Raw genomic sequence first — 20,391 nt, 5'->3', positions numbered from 1 at the left:
AATTGAAGATGGTATTGGTTAGTTTTTGAAGTTAAATAATTAAACCTTGCCTAAATAAATAATAATACAAGACGAGAATAGTTGATGAAGTACTTTGTTGACATACCAAGTTATTGACAGCAGGTTCCTCGGATTGGCTTCGTATTTGCAAAACAACAGGACATCGGTAGTTTCATTTACCATCACAATTGCAGGCTCTACCGACACTTCGGGACGGTCTAAAAAAATAAAATAACTTTAATTAAATAACAATCATCATCAGCTGGCATCAATCCACTGCTGGATGAAGGCTGTGATTTACTGTCACGTACATCCACCGAACTTTATGAATTCGTCTATCCAGCGGGCTTTAAGGTATCTATGTAGTCATTTAGTGCCACTTTGTGATGGCATTATTATGAATACGTGTATTAAATAAGGCTCTAAGTACCAAAAAGTAGTATTGCCTGTATTTACAAAATACCGAGTCATTGCAGTAAAATTTCATGAAGCAGACCTTTTGAAAAATGTGGTTTTACAGTGTGAAGCAATCACGGCAGCTTCTATAATTTTAGGTATTAAGAACTCGCAAGTGTCAACACACCATCGTCGACCATTTTATATTGAATGAGGTTGACCACTGTAGTGCTATTTACACCATTATAAATAAAACAGGCCAACGGACTTACAACGTCGACAGGTTTAAATATTTTGCTGTATTTTTTTGATTTGCTTGAAGCACTTAGACCATAGTTGAAGTTATTGGCGTTAGTGTGTAGAACACTTTTCTATAAAAATGTCAGTTTTTTTGTTTATGGTACTTAGAGCCTTAATTAATACACGTATTCAATTTTGTCCAGCGGTTGTCTAGTCACCGAGCGTCATATCCAGCCCATTGTCATTTCATCTGCTTACCGACTTCTATCACATCGCGTACTCTTGTCTGCATCAATATCCATTGATTTCTTTCGTGACCTTTCTTCGTTATATCCAAGCACATTTCCAAACGAACAATGTAAAAAACGACCATTTTTATGAGTTCAATAAATCAATAGCAAGGCTTAAGTTTGATTCCTGTAAAATTCAAATATTATTTCCTAGTGTGTGTTTGGACCCGAGTTTGTGAAGAGGCTAAGATCCATTTCTTGTGAAACTCAAGCCTAGATCCGCATTGTAGAGTTAATGAAAAAGAAACTTACAATGAACATCAAGGGTCTGTGACGCATTGAGGGTTGGCTGTGGAGAAGCAGCCAGCTGAGATGACTCGCAGTGGAAAGATCTGCCGTTGTCATAACGAGATGTCCAGAACCACAGTCTTGCCAATGAGATGAATGTACCATCGCTCTAGAAACATTTACAAAAATTTAGGAAGTACTGAAATTTCTTTAAGTAATTTTGGGTTACTATAAAATAAGTATCTACCTATAAAATACCACTTTAAGACATAAACTGTAATATCTAAATAATACATAATCGATGGATAATTATTTATGGTGTAAAGATTATATTAATTAAATATATAGGTACATACATAATATTATTACCTATATAGCAGGTAAGTACTGGATTAATTTGATATCGATAGATGATGATTATTGCGATATTGTCAATTAATAAAATTGACCAACATTTTTTGGCTTTTTATTTTTTCAGTCCCCTAATTTTATTCATATTTCAAAATTTAAAATTTTCAGAATTTACAAACCAATTATTTGCATTATTTATTTAAGATAGTACCTAAGTCATTTTAAAATATTTCTTTGATTAAAGTAAGCTTAAAAATTAATAGTTCAGAATTCTTAGAGATAAATAAAAATATTATCATATAACAAGTGGTTACATGTAAATTGTACGTATGCAGTTCATCGTGGGACACTTATTCGTGCGCCGCAGTACGTGAAACATGAGTTCAGATAACATTTTATCAAATGACGAGTTCTTCGTTGAACATTTCACCGTAGAATACATTTGTGCGTATCTTACAAAATGCGGCGAGAGTTTGCAAATAGTACTGTTCCAATTAGATTAACCCTAACCTAACCTAGTAAAGGCATCTCCACATGTTGTAGTATACGTACAAATATACTCCAGTGTTCAACGAAAAACTCTTAAATGTTACACGAACTCATGTTTCACGTACTGCGGCGCACGAATAAGTGTCCTGCGGTGAACTGTTTACGTACAAATTTCCGGATACGATAACAAGTCAATTAACAATAGTTTTATCACAAAGTGCTACTCAAACGACACTTACCTACACAGCGTGGGCTAAATATATATTTTGGAATTTTTAAAACTGCATCCACCTAAAATTATCCTGATGCAAGTGCATCAAAATCCGAAGCAATTTGGTTAAAGCAGTTATTATCCTTCCAATTGGCAACACCAATGACACTTTGAGAGGATAAACAACAGATGCTCCCGATTTCTTAGTAGATAGTTATTGGGCACACATACATCAACACCATAAAGAATATCACAGTTTTCAGAGAATATCTTTTCTATCGTTTAAACCACAATATGTAAACGTGTCCAAAAGAAAGTCACGGATAATATACATTCATTCAAGTGTAAAGCAATATGTCTACAGAGAAAAATTTATTACGTCCTCACAGTGTCATTTAATCCTTAGGGGCAGCACATTCTAAAAAGCTGACATTCCGTTTACCAAATATATTGGTTTACCTGTTCTTCTTGAGTATTAGGAGTTTGATCAGATGGGAGCACATCAGTTCCATTGAACCAGACTAGCGACGCGGCAGGTCTTGCTCCTCCAGACCGACATTCGAGGGTTACCTTACTACCCTCGACCACGTGATGCTCTACACCAGTTATGTTTATATCCTTGGGGAGTACTAAAAAAATAATAAAGCATTATTTAGACCTTAAGAAAGTACGCCAGTTAAGAAGTTACTACGATTTTTTTTCAACCATGTCCGATTCTAATAAGATCATATGGGCCTTCCACAGAGTGGAGGTTTGTATTAGAGTTGCGTATTTCCCGAGAAAATCTCAATCTCGGGATTCGAAATTTCCTGAAATTATGAAATTTTGAATTCTCGAGATTCGTGATTTCCAGAAAAGAATTCTCGAGATTTCCCGAGATATCGGGAAATTTAAAAAAAAGCCTGTAAAAATCCTAAATCAGTGTAATAAAAAAAAAATCATATTTTTTTGGAATTTGTCTGTTTTACACTGATTTTAGGATTTTTACAGTTTTTTTTAAAATTTCCCGATATCTCCAGAATTCTCGAGAATTCTTTTCTGGAAATCCCGATTCTCGAAAATTCAAAATTTTATCATTTCGGGAAATCCCGAATTTCGAGATTGAGATTTTCTCGGGAAATACCCAACTCAGTCAAGATGATTGGTATTCATAATCTTCTCCTCATCTTACTTTCCGGACTAGTTGACAACCAATAATTATTCCTTGTAAAAAATATTATGATATGCTCCGTTTGGAGTGAAGAAATAATAATGAAATAATATCGTAATTCTTACATATCAAATCCAGCTCCAATTCTGCAATCATGGGATCATCAAGGGCCTCTGAGCTGGCTGCGCAAGTAAGCTTCATGCCGTGATGCTTCCGCTCCACATGAAGCTGGAGACGACTTGTTGTCACTGCATCAGAGTTTTCTCCAACCGTTGATACGTCATCTGAATCGAATGAAAACAATTTTAGACGTTGGTTATTATACATAAAATGTATACTTTAGCGTATGTATACTATAAATATATACTATAACGACTCTAGCAAATTTGAATAGAATAAGTACGATAGTCCACAGATAGGTACTACCTAGAAAGCTCAAATCCAAACCAACTACCAGCTAGAAAACAAAAAATCATTATATGTGGGCAGCGCACATAGCAGGAGTGAGATTTATTGTTTTGTTTTCCATATTATGCTGTCGTTCACTTTTAGGAATTTTCTTATTTTGATTTTGATAATTAAGTTTTCTTTCATGATACTCTTTCGATCGCAGTGCGGTTGATTTCGCTATAATAGAGTCGGCAAAACTCGATAGTCGAATAATACAAAACATGCTTTATTTCACTCTGTGTTGCAAAGTATTAGGGAGTCTTGAATTTTCGTGGAGTGTCGTTCGTTTTACGTGACTGTTTGTACCATTGCATTAGGTCATGAGTGATCCGTCACATTATTAGTGTTTTGCGCTCAGATTAGGGCGAAGACACACGGCACTGCAGTTCGAGTGCGTCAACACAGGTATTACTCGATAAAAATACAATTTGAGATCTAAATCGGATGCATTTGGAATCAAGTAAGACCTACTACAACCTTCATAAAGTGTTTTGATCGAATTGTTAGTTAATTGCACAGTTTTAAATGATGGTGTCCGTTGCTTACACGCCAAATTAATATATAATGTAAAAATATTATTATATTATTACCTGCCAGTTCTTCATCTCCTAGTTTCCACGTGATCTTCGGAGCCGGTCGTCCTCCAAAGGCCTTGCACTCGATGGATGTCTGAGTGCACTCCAGGAGACCTTGTAAGGATTTTTCTGCTTGCATGTTCTTGGCGACTTGGTCAAATATTGACACAGCAGTCGGCTTCACTGAAAATGAAATCCCAGTGCAATGAGCTTAGATTATAGAAAAATATAGATAGAGCTATTGCAAGTGTTTGTTCCTCAAAACATGACGAACTTTTTCACGCACTTGCCTCGCCCCCTTCACGATTCCTCCGCGACCCTTTCCTAAGTTATTCGAAAATATGTGTGACTGTGTGCGTGTCGTAGTGTTGCCAGATATCGAATATTTATTCCAATGTTATAATTTTACAAGCGATGTTTTTATAAATTATATTATGGCAACACTGGCGTGTTGGCTATGCATTTGGTAAAACATTACTCACTAAAATCGGCTCTTGCGGAGGGCTTGGCAATGCGGTTTGATGAAATTTCTATTAAAATAATTTTCTGTGGTAATAGGTAACTTGATAATTCATCGGTCCTAATTTTGATCACAGCCACCGAGATTAAAGTTGCTTTCCGTGAAAATACCTACCAAATTTTCATATTAAATAGCTCCTTAAGGAAAGCCTTAAGTGGCGCGGTTCCCGCCTGGCTTCCTGTACAGTAAACCGACTTGTACCTAAAATACTTACAAAATACGTAATAAAAACTACCGTAATACAAGGGAAAGACATTAGAAAATATGTAAGTAATTGAATTAGAAATACATAACAATGCGTATTTTTTTTCATCTCGATGCTTTAGAAATGACCGTATAGTATACGATCATCTCTTTCTGATAAGAAAGCTCACAGCGAACTGTGCTACGGTGAAATGTTATACGTACAATAATTGACATGTAACTATTTTTTTAGCCTGAAATAACTTTACTGTCAACAACAAATAGGAACTAACTTGGTACCTATCCGAAAAATGTTTAGAAACCTTTTTATAAATGGTTATTAATAAATACTTTTCCCAATTAATTTAGTTTATTATACCGAAATGAGTGATGGCAATAAATAATTGTAAATTTTCGTAATATCTACCAAAATACTAATACGCTTCAACGATAATTTCACCGTTGTTTCACACCCTGTCCATCAATCAGGCACTGCTCATCTAACTGTGCAAAGAAAAATCTGATATTCCCCTGTCAGTTTAAATTTCCTTTAAGTGTTTTCTTTCCCCATGTTCTCCCATATATTATAATATTTACTTAACCATTTTTGTGATGCTTCGTCGTTTATAATTTTGATAATCGAATACACTTAAGTAATGCAAAGTAAAAAACAATTGAGTTTTTCGAAAATAATATTCTTACACAATTTTTATATAAATACACATTATTTTTATTGTAAAAATACACTAAGTAAAAAATAAATAAAAATTTAACTCACTCTAAACGAGTTAAGTAATAGTAGGTAGTACCAGTTGTGAAAGGTGAAGGTAGGGTGTGGAGATTCGACATAAATAGTGCACACTAAACTTTGTCAGTCATACTTCTTTATTTTCATTGAACTATGAATAAAAATTATTGCAGATTGTATTGGTTGGTTTTTTAAAATTCAATTAATCCCTGCCTAAACTAAACCTTAATAGTAGAGGTAGGGTGTGGAGATCCGAAAAAATAAAGCACACTCTGTCAGTCATATTTATTCGTTTTCATTGAACTAAGAATACAAATTACAGATGGTACTTAAAATTCGATTAAACTCTGCCCAAACCAAACCATAAAAGATAAAAAATATTCTTATAAATATTTTAAACCTACGATCTATTGTTGTTTACTTTAGGGAGGGTTTAACTGATTTTAAGTACGTTCTGTAATGTTTATTCTTAGTTCAATGAAAACGAATAAATATGACTGACAAAGTGTGCTTTATTTTTTTCGGATCTCCACACTTTACCTCTACTATTAAGGTTTAGTCTAGGCAGCGATTAATTGAATTTAAAAACCAATGAATACAATTTGCAATGTATATTGTTAGTTCAATCGAAATAAATAAGCATTACTGACAAAGTATAATCTGCATTATTTATGTAGAATCTCCACAGCCTGCCTCCACCATATATATACTATAATATTAGTTCAATGATAACAAATAAGTACGAGTGACAAAGTTTACTATGTACTATTTATGTCGGATTTCGACAGCCTACCTTCACTCTCTTCGCCACTAGATAGTAGGTACCTACTTTAAAACAATTGGCAACTAATATATTGCACAGCTTTAAAAAAGACTATTACGTCATATGTCATGTTGTATAATTATACATATTCATTTAGATACTAAGGGGAATTATTTGGGGAATATTAACCTTAAATTAATAATTCTCCATAATATCAACACTTATTAAGTATGACAAGGGCAACGGAAATATTAATTTTATATGCTTTATATAAAATAATAAAATTGTTATGAATAATGTAATGATTTATTCTTATACACATGAGTTTATCATTTGTTTTTGTCTGTTAGGCATTTTGAACTCCTATATTACTGGCAAATCGCCAAACTATAAAAAAAATAATTTGCTTTTGATTCGAAAGCGATATTGAACTCAGAATAGTTTTGATTTAATTTTATGAGTAAAGTTGACAATATATTTATGCTTGCTTTCAAGGAAATAGCAGGGCTCAGATAGTCGGATTCAATGTAGATGGGTCAAACTGTACTTAAAAAACCTCTCCGTGAGACGGCCGAGATCCACACCGGATTGTAGTGCTAAAGAATAATAATTAATATATCGCCACCTTACTATTAAGACCTCGTAAGAAAGTAAGAAGTAAGAAAAATGAAGTTGGTTCGACAAAATTTAAACAAAAAAAACATTTTAAATTATGTCAAAACTTCGGTTCGTAACTCGTAAGTCTCGTGGTTTCAAACATGGAATTAAAGCCTCGTATTTCATAGCCAGTGTTAGCAGATTCTTCGATTATAGAGGTTTTTAAAATATTGTTTTTATTACGTTTTTCCTTCCCCTCAATATTCTTCTCAAACAGACTTACGAGGTTTTAATAGTAATATAATTATTTATTTTTGTAACTCACTCAGTGTCCTCAAACTAATGATCCTGACGGACGGACAGGTGTCGATTGGTTGGACGTAAGTTAACTCGCACCGATAGTCATCTTCATCATCAACCTGCACCTGTAGGATGGTCAGTTCTCCAGGAGTCTGGAGCGATACTTCAATCCTGAAAATTAATGAACAGCATCCTTCAGTATGTATTTTTCATAATATATTCACTGCTAATCATAATAATTAACACAGCATGGATATGTGGGTGATCATCACTGTGGGAGCCATGGATGGTGGATGAAGAGGTCGTCAGAAGGAGTGATGAAAAGTCGGGATTTGGCAGTTGCTCCGATAGATGGAGGAGCGAGTTTTATTTGCAGCGTAAACAGTCGGTACAAGACTATGTTACAGTAGTTATGTTACAATCAGGGAACTCAGAAATAATGGGAACTGAAATACACAACGGGTAAAGCGATAGCAGGTAACCGACTCGAGTAAGGAAGAAACTGGGTTAAACTTACACACGTGTTAAGAATCGTATCCGGAAATTTGTACGTAAACAGTTCAACGTAGAACACTTATTCGTGTGCCGCAGTACGTGAAACATGAGTTCGTGCAACATTTAATCAAATGACGAGTTCTTCGTTGAACATTTCACCGTGGAATACATTTCACCGTGGAATGCGTATTCTACAACATGTGGCGCTGGTTTGCAGTTCCAATTAGATTCAATACGAATTTTATGAGATGTCTTTATTGGTTTTAAATAATTTAATGTTGAAACTACATACATATAATTACAATATGAAACTATTTCTAATTTAGTTACCTACTTATTTTCTATCTCCGATGGTTTAAGTGTTATAATTTTACATGATTATTATACGTTACCAAAATAGCATTATTTTCTTCAAAATTGTAAGTAAATAATATTATATTTCTTTACCTTCGTAAAAGAAGTGGTTATGTCGATATGTCATTTTTTCCAGTACAAACGATTCTTTAATGCCTTTCAAAGTCATTAATTGATAATATAAATAATAATATGCACGATGGATTTTTATGTTGTTTTTAATACAAGTAAATAATTTGGAAAAGACCAAAAAATAAAGCAATTTTTGAACATTTTTAGGAACTTTTCAACACTTAACTTAGTATTGGCAAATTTTGATATTGGCACTTATTTTACCAAGATCCAGATTTATAATTCCTTGTGTAATATAGATATTATCGTGTAAGTATTAATAATTGATGATTTTTATAAGTACTTAATATTATGAAGTGCACTTAATGGTAACTATAAAAACAGCTATTTATTGGTTGGAATTAGGAAAACATTTTATTAGGTAGTTAATTAAAATAAAACACAAAAATAAGTAGTTAGTGTTTATTCCACAATTCACACATGGATATTATAGGTTAACCTATAATCCTGAGATATTGGTATCATTTCAGTACCGTTTATTATATATTGTACTTATAAGTAATAAGTAAAACTAATAATACACCCATGGTGGCTGAGTTGGTAAAGTGGTCGTCTATCAAGAAGTGGGATCGATCAATCCAGCGTAAAGACCCAATGTGTCGTGCAGTGGCGCAACCAGGGGGGGGGGGGGGGGGGGGCAAGGGGCCCTGGCACCCCCCAAAAATGAAAATTATCAGAATGATTTTAAACATTTAAATTGAAAGCCAATAAACTATACCTTTGGGCTTAGACAAATAAAGACACAAAAAATGATTTGTAATAATTCTCCAGCACCTTTTTTAGAAAAATTTCGTAGATTTTAATTTTTAACACAAAAATTTCGAAACACTAATGTCAGGTTTTTTTAGAAACACAATCCCTAATGGAAATGTCAAAAATTCTCGATGTCCACCCGAATTCCGGAGTAGTGTCGGTCATGGCTGGGGAGGGCTGACAGAGCTCTAGCCTGGGGGCCCGGGCTGTGGGGGGCCTGGCGTGTCGGGTTGACCAGATAAGTGAGATAAACACACATCATAAATTAGCTTTAATAGTAAAAAAAGTATACTTCATGGTCATGAACATTTTCAATTACTTATATAATTGTGCAATATAGTTTTTGATTATAATGTGTCGATACTCGACAGCTCCATTATTAAAGTAGATGTATTAAAAATCGCCAATAATTCACTGTATAAGTACCCTTAATTTGAACTAAAACACAATTTGAAGAACGTTAATGTAGTGTTTCACACTGCCTTTAATCTAATATCGTAGCCTGAGGGCCCGTTTCAGGATGTGGTACACCATGGTGTAGGTACACCGAGCGCAATAGACAAAAGACCGATAAACGAGAAATTAGGCTGTGAAGAAGAAATAGATCCTATGGGACTAATTTACATTTTCCTCCTTGCCCCCCCCCCAATATTAAATCCTGGGTGCGCCACTGGTGTCGTGTCAAGTGATTATTTCTAGTGTGTCAATCAATATATAGAATGTTACATTCTCAAATCTAGGGTCTTATTGGTTGAAAAAAAATGGTTTATTATAATTACTATTCAGTTTACTATGGGAAACATGTCCTAAATATAATTAAAAAACCAATAACGAAATGTAGTAAGTGTTTTGAAATGATGCATTACCTAATTACAAATCCGTTTTATTTTGGTGGAATCTAGTAAGTGACACTGACTAAAGTCTAAACTAAACAATACATTCATTCAAGACAAATGTGTCCAGATGGTAGATTTTTTTTGTATTATGGTCAATTTATTGGGTTGGCCCTTTCTCGAGAGTTCCCTTGTTCATTATTGTGTGCACAAAAAAGACCGTTTTAGAAATTAATATTATTAAAAAAAAACATTATTACGTACGATATGGTTGTAATTATAATATACTTATCTACCTATTTTCTGCTGTGTCCCTTGTATTATAATGGTTTTATTACGTACTTTTAAGTAAGTATTATATTTTTACATGAATATTTAAAATTTCATTATGTATTGTAAATAAATAATATTATATTATGTTACTATGTTTATTGGTATTATGTATTGATAATGGGAGCTATTTATAAGTAATAACCATATACATAGTATATTTGTCTATGGTAATACCTACGTAATGCACATTAATGGTATTAACTATCAAGTTTAGTATTGATGAGAAAATATTAAGTATATCATTAATTTAAATACCTATAACACAACAATACTATTTAGGTAAGTACCTAATGTTTATTTCGCAATTTAGACAGGTATATACAAATATATATGTACAGATAAGTTAACTGAAATTACAAATATACCTAATGCTAATTTAAATCTATTTCCGTTTTATCTATGAACGTACATTTTATATTATTTTTATAATAACTTAACTTGTGTACTCCATCATAATGCAGGAAATTAAGAAGGCATCAGAAGTGTAGATAGATAAAGATTGTCATGGCTACGAAACCAACGTGTGTTTCAAAACATACATTCTTGAAATTGACTACAATGTTCTTATAGCTATTTACCACGTGATAAAGAATATGTTATTTACATTACGTAAGTATCATAATATGTTTTAATTTGTTAACTGTCAATTCATGGTGGAACTGCATTTTTGTTATATTATTTCTGTCGCTTTGGAATTTGTTTGATAAATATTGTTTTAAAAAAATGTACTCAGTTGAAAATGTCCCTCTGAGGCGGACGAAACAGGTCCTAATTAAAAGTGGAATAACTACTACAAAAAATGCGTTTTATTAAATTAAAACAACAATATCATAATATGCATTAAAGTTTCTAACATAAATGAAACGCGCATTCAATATTGGCAATATTCGAAGACACTAAACGGGCTTAGTATTTCTTGCGTTGCTGGCTTCAAATTCTGGGTCGATGGTGACTGGCTTTAGCATTTCTATCTTAATAATCAGTTATGTGGTATGACCTATAGATATTTAAAATGCACTATTATGCAACTGTAACAAAAGTAACCTATAACGTAAGCGTATTAAACATTACATATTATTTATAAATCATGTATGTGTGAATACTTAGTAAACAGAATACAGTATGTACCTGGCTAAATAATTAACATTTTTGCTCCAAAGCGCAATACATTGAGCTGCATTGAATAGAAATTATATTAATAAATAAACGGCACTGTTCGGTTATACGGAATACAGCGGAAAACGCATTTTGAAAATAGCCGAAAAACTGGATTATTTGTTAGGTTAACCTAACCAAACCTAACCTAAACTAACCCAAACTAACAAATAATCCAGTTTATCGCCTATTTTCAAAATGCGTTTTCCGCTGTATTCCGTATAACCGAACAGTACCAAATAAACTTTTTACGAAGAATGTTGTCACTTGTTAGCCATTCGCCAAACCCATTGGGTCTTTACGCTGTATTAACACACAATGGTTTCAAATGTTTTAATTAGATTATTATAATCTGAGTGGACTAATTGAATTAAAACTTATTGTAAGTAGGTATTATTGAAAATACAAAGATGGCAATACCTAATTTATTTAAAAAATAAATGTTTTTACCTAGGTATATATATTTAATTCATTTAGGATATTATTGATCTTTATAATACTCGTATATAAAGTAAGTACTTAAGTATCTTAATATATATATGTATTATACAAAAAATATAAAAATAATAATACTTAATTAATATTATATAAACTAGATAATAAGTAGATAATACAATCATAGATATAATCATAGGTTATACATTAGATATAGTCAATTCACTGTCATTTACTTTTTTTGTTTGTAAGAAATAAAAAGGTTTTTATATTTATACATATATGTATAAAGTACGCGTACCTATCAACATATCCTAAATATAATTAAAAAATCTTGAAATAAATCAATTACAAATCCGTTGTATTTTGCAGTTTATTGTGTAGGTAGGTCCTTTAACTTTCACGTGCTTCTAGTGCACAAAAAACATTTGGCCACTGTAACATACCTAATATCCGGAGTTCTGATCAAATCTAAAAATTAATAAGTATTAATAAAAAGTCAACATTATTACGTACCTACCTTACTATAACAAAAATAACCTATAATGAAACGGAGTGTATTATACGAGTGTAGAATAGGTAATTAATATTTTTTCTGCAATCCGGAACATAAATTGGCTCCATAGAATGGAGATTATATTAACAGACTTTTTACGAATAACGGTTGTTACTTGTTATTAAGTCACAGGATTGAACCCACTTTCTATATGGAACCGCTCTGCCAAGTCGGATACCATGGCTGTATTATCAGGATATGCAAAAGTTAAAGTACCTACGTAGTAGTACCTATGTTTAAAGTTGCAAAGATCAATCATATCCAAAATGAATTCAATAAATGCAGTCATCTATATAAGTAGGTATATTTATTTTTAAATTAAAGTATGCAGCTATTAACACGTTCGTATTTTCAATAATATCCATTTACAAAAAGTTTCAAATCAACATTGTCCATAATATTATTTTAAATAATAATAAGAACACACATTTTCTATAATACTATAATAAATTTTCAACATATTTGGTAGTTAATTAAAATAAAACGCAATAAGCCACAATAGACACATTTAAAAAACAACGTGTATTTTTGTATATCCGCGGGATCGAACTAACCCACTCTTCATAAACGACCGCTCCCCCAACTCGGGCACATCTATTTAAAAGTAAAGTAGGTACTACGTACTTATCTATAAAAATCAATAATATCCTAAATGAATTAAACAACAGCATTTACATATACCTATGTACCTATATACACTTATTTTTTAAATTAAAAAAGGTAGGTATTGCCATCTTTTTATTTTCAATAATGCATACTTACAAAAGGTTTCAAATCAACTAGTCCATTGTCCACACCAAAACAACAAAATATTGCTATTTCTGTAAGTTGCAATATTAATGTCTAAATAAAACACTTAAAAATACGTAATAAAACCATCGTAATACAAGAAAAACACATTAGAAAATAGGTAGGTAAGTAGATTATAAATGCAATCACATCGTATAGGTATATTATTTATGTAGTTTCAACATTAAATTATTTAAAACCAATAAAGACATCTCATAAAATTCGTATTGAATCTAATTGGAAGAGCAAACTAGCGCCACATGTTGTAGAATACGTATTCCACGGTGAAATGTATTCCACGGTGAAATGTTCAACGAAGAACTCGTCATTTGATTAAATGTTGCACGAACTCATGTTTCACGTACTGCGGCACACGAATAAGTGTTCCACGAAGAACTGCATACGTACAAATTTCATGTAACCATTAAGAATACGTTTTACGTCGAATACTAAAAACTGCTCTCGGCTTATGCATTTACGCTCATTTAATGTTGGTGTATTACACACTATTGCACGTGCATAATGCGTGCTTCATTTTCGTAGGACACTCAGACATTCAAAAGCCTGCTTCAACATGCGGCGTATTTAATATTGGTATTCTATTTATTATCTGTTCTGTGGTTACAATACTTATGATACTATTCCGAGGTCTGATCTCGGTAGAATGAGATGTTGTGCGGAGCGAATCCGAGACTGAGATACTATCAGACCGGGAACTTATATTCGTGTGACATGTCCAATGAATTATGATCCGCTATTTATTGACGTACTCACAATCAAAATAACATCTTGAAAAGAGTATTTAGAAAATAATTATTATAATAATTGAGTCAGCTACTGTATGGAGTAAGTTTGCGTCATCGGATATAGCTGATGTTGTGGAAAAACGGATATCGTGAAAACAATCATTGCAATCAGCTATCTACTGAGTTTGCCATTATTGGACACTACGGGAAATGGCTATTTAAAATCGCCGATCAATATGCTGCCACAGATTGAGTTGTTTATCACCATAGATATAATATATTCAACCAGATTTTACAATAGGTATACGAATTACGTATATTATAGTTGTATAAAAGCTACAATCAGCTCACACTATGACCGAGCGGGTATCCCATCCATTATCGTAAAAACGAAAATCTGTTAATACATCACTCTGTAGAGCCACATATATTATGATCTTCGTAGGAACTGATGTAGTTAAAAAAATTCCATATTTGAAAAAAAAATATTTCTCCGGAAAAACAAAATTTAAAAAAATAAGTTATATACCTAGGTTTTTTATTTTCATTGATAAGTTTAATTGATATTATACAATATACTTAGGAATACTAATTCGTAATTCGAATTATATTTTAAATTTAATTTATATTCGACAACATATGTAGGTACCTATTATGTAATTATAATATTAATGTTATCGTGGTTTCTATTATTTAACCCACACTGTGTTTATTTTTTCTTCTCCATACCAACACGGAAATAATATGCCAATTTGAACAAAATAGAAATGCGTTCACAAAATTTGACAAAATCGCGTGTAAACGTGATTTAAATATAAATATAAGGAAATAGTTGGCTAAATGCTATGTCTCCCAATTAACATATAATATGGAACATGAGCGAGAGTCGAGGACAGGGTCGCAGCGAGGGGTACAGCCGCTTCTGTGCGGAAAAAATACCACCCGACGTTAGAAATTGTCTACTCGATACTTGGGACTTCAAAGCCCGTTCAATTCCAACTCCAAAGAGGATGGGACTCCAAAGCAAGCTAAATTACCAATCATTAATGTTCGCATTTCAATAATTGATATATCTTCATATAATATTTATATCATTTTTCAAAATCAAATACGCTGAAATAACAGTGACACCTCTTGAGAAGTTATTGGCTTCATCAGTTTGAGGTACCTTTGCTAATGGTCTCTCAATATAACTCTGATTACCAACCTTCTTTAAAGACGGCACATAAAGAAGGAGAATAATAAATATTTTCTATAAAGTAAGCATATTGATCAAATTATGGAATCGAAAAAATAATAACCATAAATTAAACACCCTACTATAATCATATTAAAAATTTAATATATCATGAGCAGCGTTGCCAACTTGTCTAGCATTTTTCGATAGGCATTTAGCTTGCAAAAAAACCATCTCGGCTATGGCGTTTTTGTTGGCGTTTTTGATTCAACAACTTTAAAAAATGTGCTGAAAATAAGCTAGATATTTAGTTTCAGATATGTATTAAATGAAGGTATGTCGGTAATTGAGAAATAAAAATACACAATGAAACAATAGGACCATTCTTGGCGTTATAGTGATATAGGTAATGCTATCAGATATTTAATTCCGATTTTTTCCCACTTTTTTTCCACATGTATAAAAATGGTATTTTCACAAATCTAGCGTTTTTCTTTTCGTACCCCGTCTAGCATATTTTTCTCAACAACAGTTGGCAATACTGATCACGAATTGTGAAATACTAGTGTGATTTTTTTATCAGGATGAATTCGTATTACAATGAAGAATTTACAGATTAAGAACATAATTTGTTTATTGTGTATAGTGTATATTAATAATTTAAATGTGTTATAATAATAATAATTTTGGATAGATTTTTAAATCCAGCGCATCTATTATATACACAAGACTGCTATCCACAGCTATCGAGGGTAGTTTTTCATGTTTATATAGGAGTATTATAATTGTTACAATAAGTTTAAACAGTCAACACTGTCCATCTCGCTCTAACATTTAGCACACCCAAGAGATGTGCTGTTAAAAGATAGCACTTATTGTAACAATTACAACTGACTTATTGTAATTGTTACAATAAGTGCTAGTACTTCGATAAAAAACTACCCTTGATAGCAGCCGATAGCGGTCGATAGAAGTCTTGTGTATAGAATAGATGCGCTGGTACTTGTTTTGATCATAGTATACTTATACGAATAAGTAAGTGTCCAAAAAGTGAAGACAAGTTTTGGTTTGGCGAAATGTTTTCTCGAATTCCAGGATTCAGGACACCAGGATGATTTTAAAAAAATGCGAGGGATTGCTATTGATAAAACAGACCCTAGTATGTACATAAATTATTTTGTTAACTCTATATATAAATGATAGTATTCGAATTAGAGCCATGCAGCTTGGCGTCTCCCTTACCTGTCAGACATGTCTCCATCAGTGTCCTCGATTCCTGCCGCTTCAGCTAAAAGCGCTATCTTCTTGTCGGCTTTGTACCATCGTATCGAATGTATGTCTCCGCATCCCTCAGTGTTTGGACATTTTAAGAGGGCTGCTTCACCTACCAATGCCGTTACATCTGGAAAAAGAGAAACACATATTAGCCACGTGAAAACACTTTGTTTTAATTTTTCCTAAAAAGTAAAATGTTAGTAAAGTCTGTCCGATATCCAGTTTTGGACTGGATTACATGTAAATTGTACGTAAAACATTTCACCATGGCCAGGGCTCAAAATGAACCGGAGCGCACCGGAGCTCTGTTCTTGTTCGTGAAATCGGTAAAGCTATCGCTCCGTCTCGTGGAAAATAAATTGACCGTCCGAGCTAGAAAGGCCATATAATAGGAAATCTAACACACTTATTTTTATGAAACACACATAAAATTTGATAACTATGTAAATATCTTTAGAAAACTGTCGAGCGCTCCGGTTCGTTAACTTTTCCATTTCGAGCGCTGACCGTGGCATAGTTCGCCGTGAGTTTTCGTATCGGAGAAAGATGACCCTATACTATATTTTATTAGATTCAATATGAACATTAATTCAATTTTCATAGCTGATTTTGACAAAATTCATGAATTCAAGAATGAAAACCTAACCTAACCTAACCTCACCCAACCTACACTATTATATATATTAGTATATTTTACGTGTATTACGTAATGAATGAGTATTTTCTATGGGATATTCCAATTGGTGCTACAAGTAGGGGCCCGAATGTTTAAATCCGCTTCTGGCTATTTATGACCTACAAAGTTAGCTCTCATAATATATATATATTTTTATCAACAGTGCCTTAGCAACTGGTTTCAAAAATATGGAAAAAATCGCATGAATTTACAAGCTTAGAGAAATGATGGTAGCTGTACTGCAGTGACATTCCGTATGAGTATGCAAATGTGCGTTGCTCGGGGGCGACAAATTAATGAATAAAAAAATATTAGAACATCTGTGAAAATTATGAAATATCTGTGAAATTACTAACGAACTGTGCATATCTACCTTCTAAGTAGTAGATAAAAACTGATTAAAATTCCTCGTCTACTCGATCAAGACCGGGTGTGGTTTGGTGGGCCATTAACTTCAATGTGCATGTTTGTGGACGTGTATTTATCATAATTAAAAAAATATATTTGCATGTATTCATTTAAAATAAATATATATACTAAAATGTAGCATGTATGTAATGGTTTTAAATAAAATTTGAGACTAAACATAGTACATGGTCTAGTTTTATTCCAAGATTTCAGAAATCGCGCGGTGAACAACCTGATTACCCACACCTCAATAATTGGATTTTTTAGAGCGACGTGAAAAAATATTTATACACACTAAGCCCAGTCGCACATTAAAAGTTATATGGACTGGAATATAATCAACATACATCAAAACTGGGCGCAATGTTGCATGTTTCTTTATATAGGATGTCATACCGGGACAGTGACGCGACTAACCAAAATGAACGATGAAATGCGACGTTTTGGTATTACACTTGCATGAAATGCCAGGTGAAAATTGCTTGCGACACCAGCGCATCTATTCTATGCAGAAGACTGCTTTCGGCCGCTACGGCAGTTACCTAGGGTAGGTTTGTATCGACGTATTAGCAGTTATTGCACCAATAATCAATAACCAGCACCTCTCTTGACTATGCTAAATTTTAGAGCGAGATAGACAGTTTTGACTATTTATACGGCTGATTGAGCTTTAGATGGTAATTGTTGTAATAGCAGTCTTGTGTATAGAATAGATCTGCAGCTGTTGTTTTCTAACTAAAATGTTGCATTCGAGCTGTGTGGAGGTACATTTAATTACACATGTTTTGTGAGTACAGACACAACCACATCGACATATTCGACGTGTTATAGTCGAGGCGAGTTTTGATGAGCGACGCGGCTAAGGGTGCCGCGAGACGAAAAAGTTTGAACTACTGTGTAACAGAACACTTCGATAAAAAAATCTTTATTTGTCGTACCTGCTGAGAAAGAATATTTTTTCAAATATTTTCTTTCTTACGGCTGCTAATAAACGAATAGCGCACACGAAAAGTATTGATTGTTGCAGATACAATCTTTAGAGTAGACCATGTTTTCTGAAAAATAATTGGACTTTCGGAACTATTGTTAGTGTTTATAAAATCAATTCATGAATTTTCTTTCAGTTCTTTCAAACAAGTGTCAACAAATTACCATTGATATTATTTAAACACTATTTTCAAGCTTTAACAAACATCAGTTGCTAATTAATTTAGCATAGTGGTATATATGTGCGTGGCGCGAAACCCGAGAGATGCAGGTTTGATTCCTGCAGGGTGTCTTACTTTTTCCAAAAAGATTTTTTCTATAGATTTTAATATATTTTCTAAGAAGTGTTTTCAAAAAATATGTAGGAATGTTCAACATCAGTTGTATTTATATTATTTATTTATTTATGTATTTATTTATTAAGGAACAAAAATATGTTTAAAAAAGAATAGTGAAATTATATTGTAACCAACAAAGTTTCCATGTTGTATAAATTATAATATACTTAAGCCTAACAAGAATAAAAAGTGAGAAAGTAAGAAGATCATAAATATAACGAAATTATATATGAAAAACAAATGAGGAATAATAATAGACAATACATAATAAGAACCTATAAGTATTTTTACTAAGTATAATATATATAATATCTAACAGTGGCGAAGGATGGAGGTAGGCTGTTAAGATCTGACATAAATAGTTCACACTAAGCTTTCAAACGCATTTGTTTCATTAAACTAAAACTACAATTTGTAAACAGTGTTTGTTAGTTTTTAAAATGCATTAAGCCCTGCTTAAACGAAGCCGCAGTATAAATACATACAAATATTATTCTATCCATAAAATATCAAAAATTATGTATGATTTAATGTCATAATCATAGAAATTTTATAGATAGACGAGTATCTTTTGACTATTATCTATTATGGCATGGTTTTCGCAGGGTTTAATTGAATTTTAAAAACTAACCAACGTAAATAAATACTTATTGTAGTCTTAGTTCAATGGAAACAAATACGTATAACTGACGAAGTTTAGTATGCACTATTTATATTGGATCTTAACAGCCTACCTCCACCCTTCGCCACTGGTATATTGTGTATTATTTGTAGGTAAAATATAATATTTTTAGTACAGTAAAATACTGAATATGAACAAAATTCAAATTTAAGCACTGTAGAGTGTCCTAGGACTTTTTTTCAGTTATTTACCATTCATAGTCTATTTGCCTTTAACAGGTACCCTTCGCCATTGATTTATATAAAGCAATACAGGTCAGAGGCAAACATTTTCTGGGTTGAAGCAATACTATGAGTATGTATGTAAATTTATTGGATTTTTTTTCAATAATCCGAGAAAGAGTTATTAGAGTAAATAAAGCCGATTTGATTATAATCGACATGAGCTAATTTTATTATTTCATTTACAAAGAAGGTGATATTTTTTCTTATACATAAGATTTCTACTGCGACGACAAAAACGACTTAAGCGCGAATTTTATTATGGTGCATGTCACTGACTATCACGTGACGTCACAGTAAGCTGCCGCTACGGGAAAAGTGTGTAATGTCGTTTTTCTTGGTGTTTAAAATCAGACTGATGCTCCCGGATTCCCTTAGCACAACCTTTAAAGTAACATTGTCAGTTGGCAAAATCTGCCGAAATCACCAGAACATTTATTAATGAGATCACCTCACGTTTAATTGCAATGCATCGACATCTGCATGACTCAATGAACGCTTTTATCATCTTCTTCATGCCTACACTTTTCAACTGTCATATCAAAATCACGTGTT

General features: G+C 32.7%; 1 protein-coding gene across 3 annotated transcripts in view; it reads right to left on the bottom strand.

Moving 5' to 3' along the window:
- LOC147066743 (hemicentin-1-like) overlaps positions 1–20,391 on the bottom strand; it is a 129,725-nt gene that overhangs the window by 35,963 nt on the left and 73,371 nt on the right. For all 3 annotated transcript variants that reach the window (XM_085954368.1, XM_085954369.1, XM_085954370.1), the window contains exons 3-9: positions 16,492–16,651; positions 7,517–7,662; positions 4,396–4,563; positions 3,481–3,639; positions 2,665–2,834; positions 1,179–1,323; positions 107–218 (exon numbers count right to left, since the gene is read on the bottom strand). In XM_085954368.1, coding sequence (XP_085810494.1) covers positions 107–218; positions 1,179–1,323; positions 2,665–2,834; positions 3,481–3,639; positions 4,396–4,563; positions 7,517–7,662; positions 16,492–16,651 — 1,060 coding nt within the window. The remainder of the gene's footprint in view (positions 1–106; positions 219–1,178; positions 1,324–2,664; positions 2,835–3,480; positions 3,640–4,395; positions 4,564–7,516; positions 7,663–16,491; positions 16,652–20,391) is intronic.

This window comes from Rhyacophila brunnea, unplaced genomic scaffold (assembly GCF_057557595.1).
Source record: "Rhyacophila brunnea isolate RB1 unplaced genomic scaffold, BYU_Rbru_1.0 scaffold_4, whole genome shotgun sequence".
NCBI classification, from domain to species: domain Eukaryota; kingdom Metazoa; phylum Arthropoda; class Insecta; order Trichoptera; family Rhyacophilidae; genus Rhyacophila; species Rhyacophila brunnea.
This window is presented reverse-complemented; position numbering and strand designations above follow the sequence as displayed.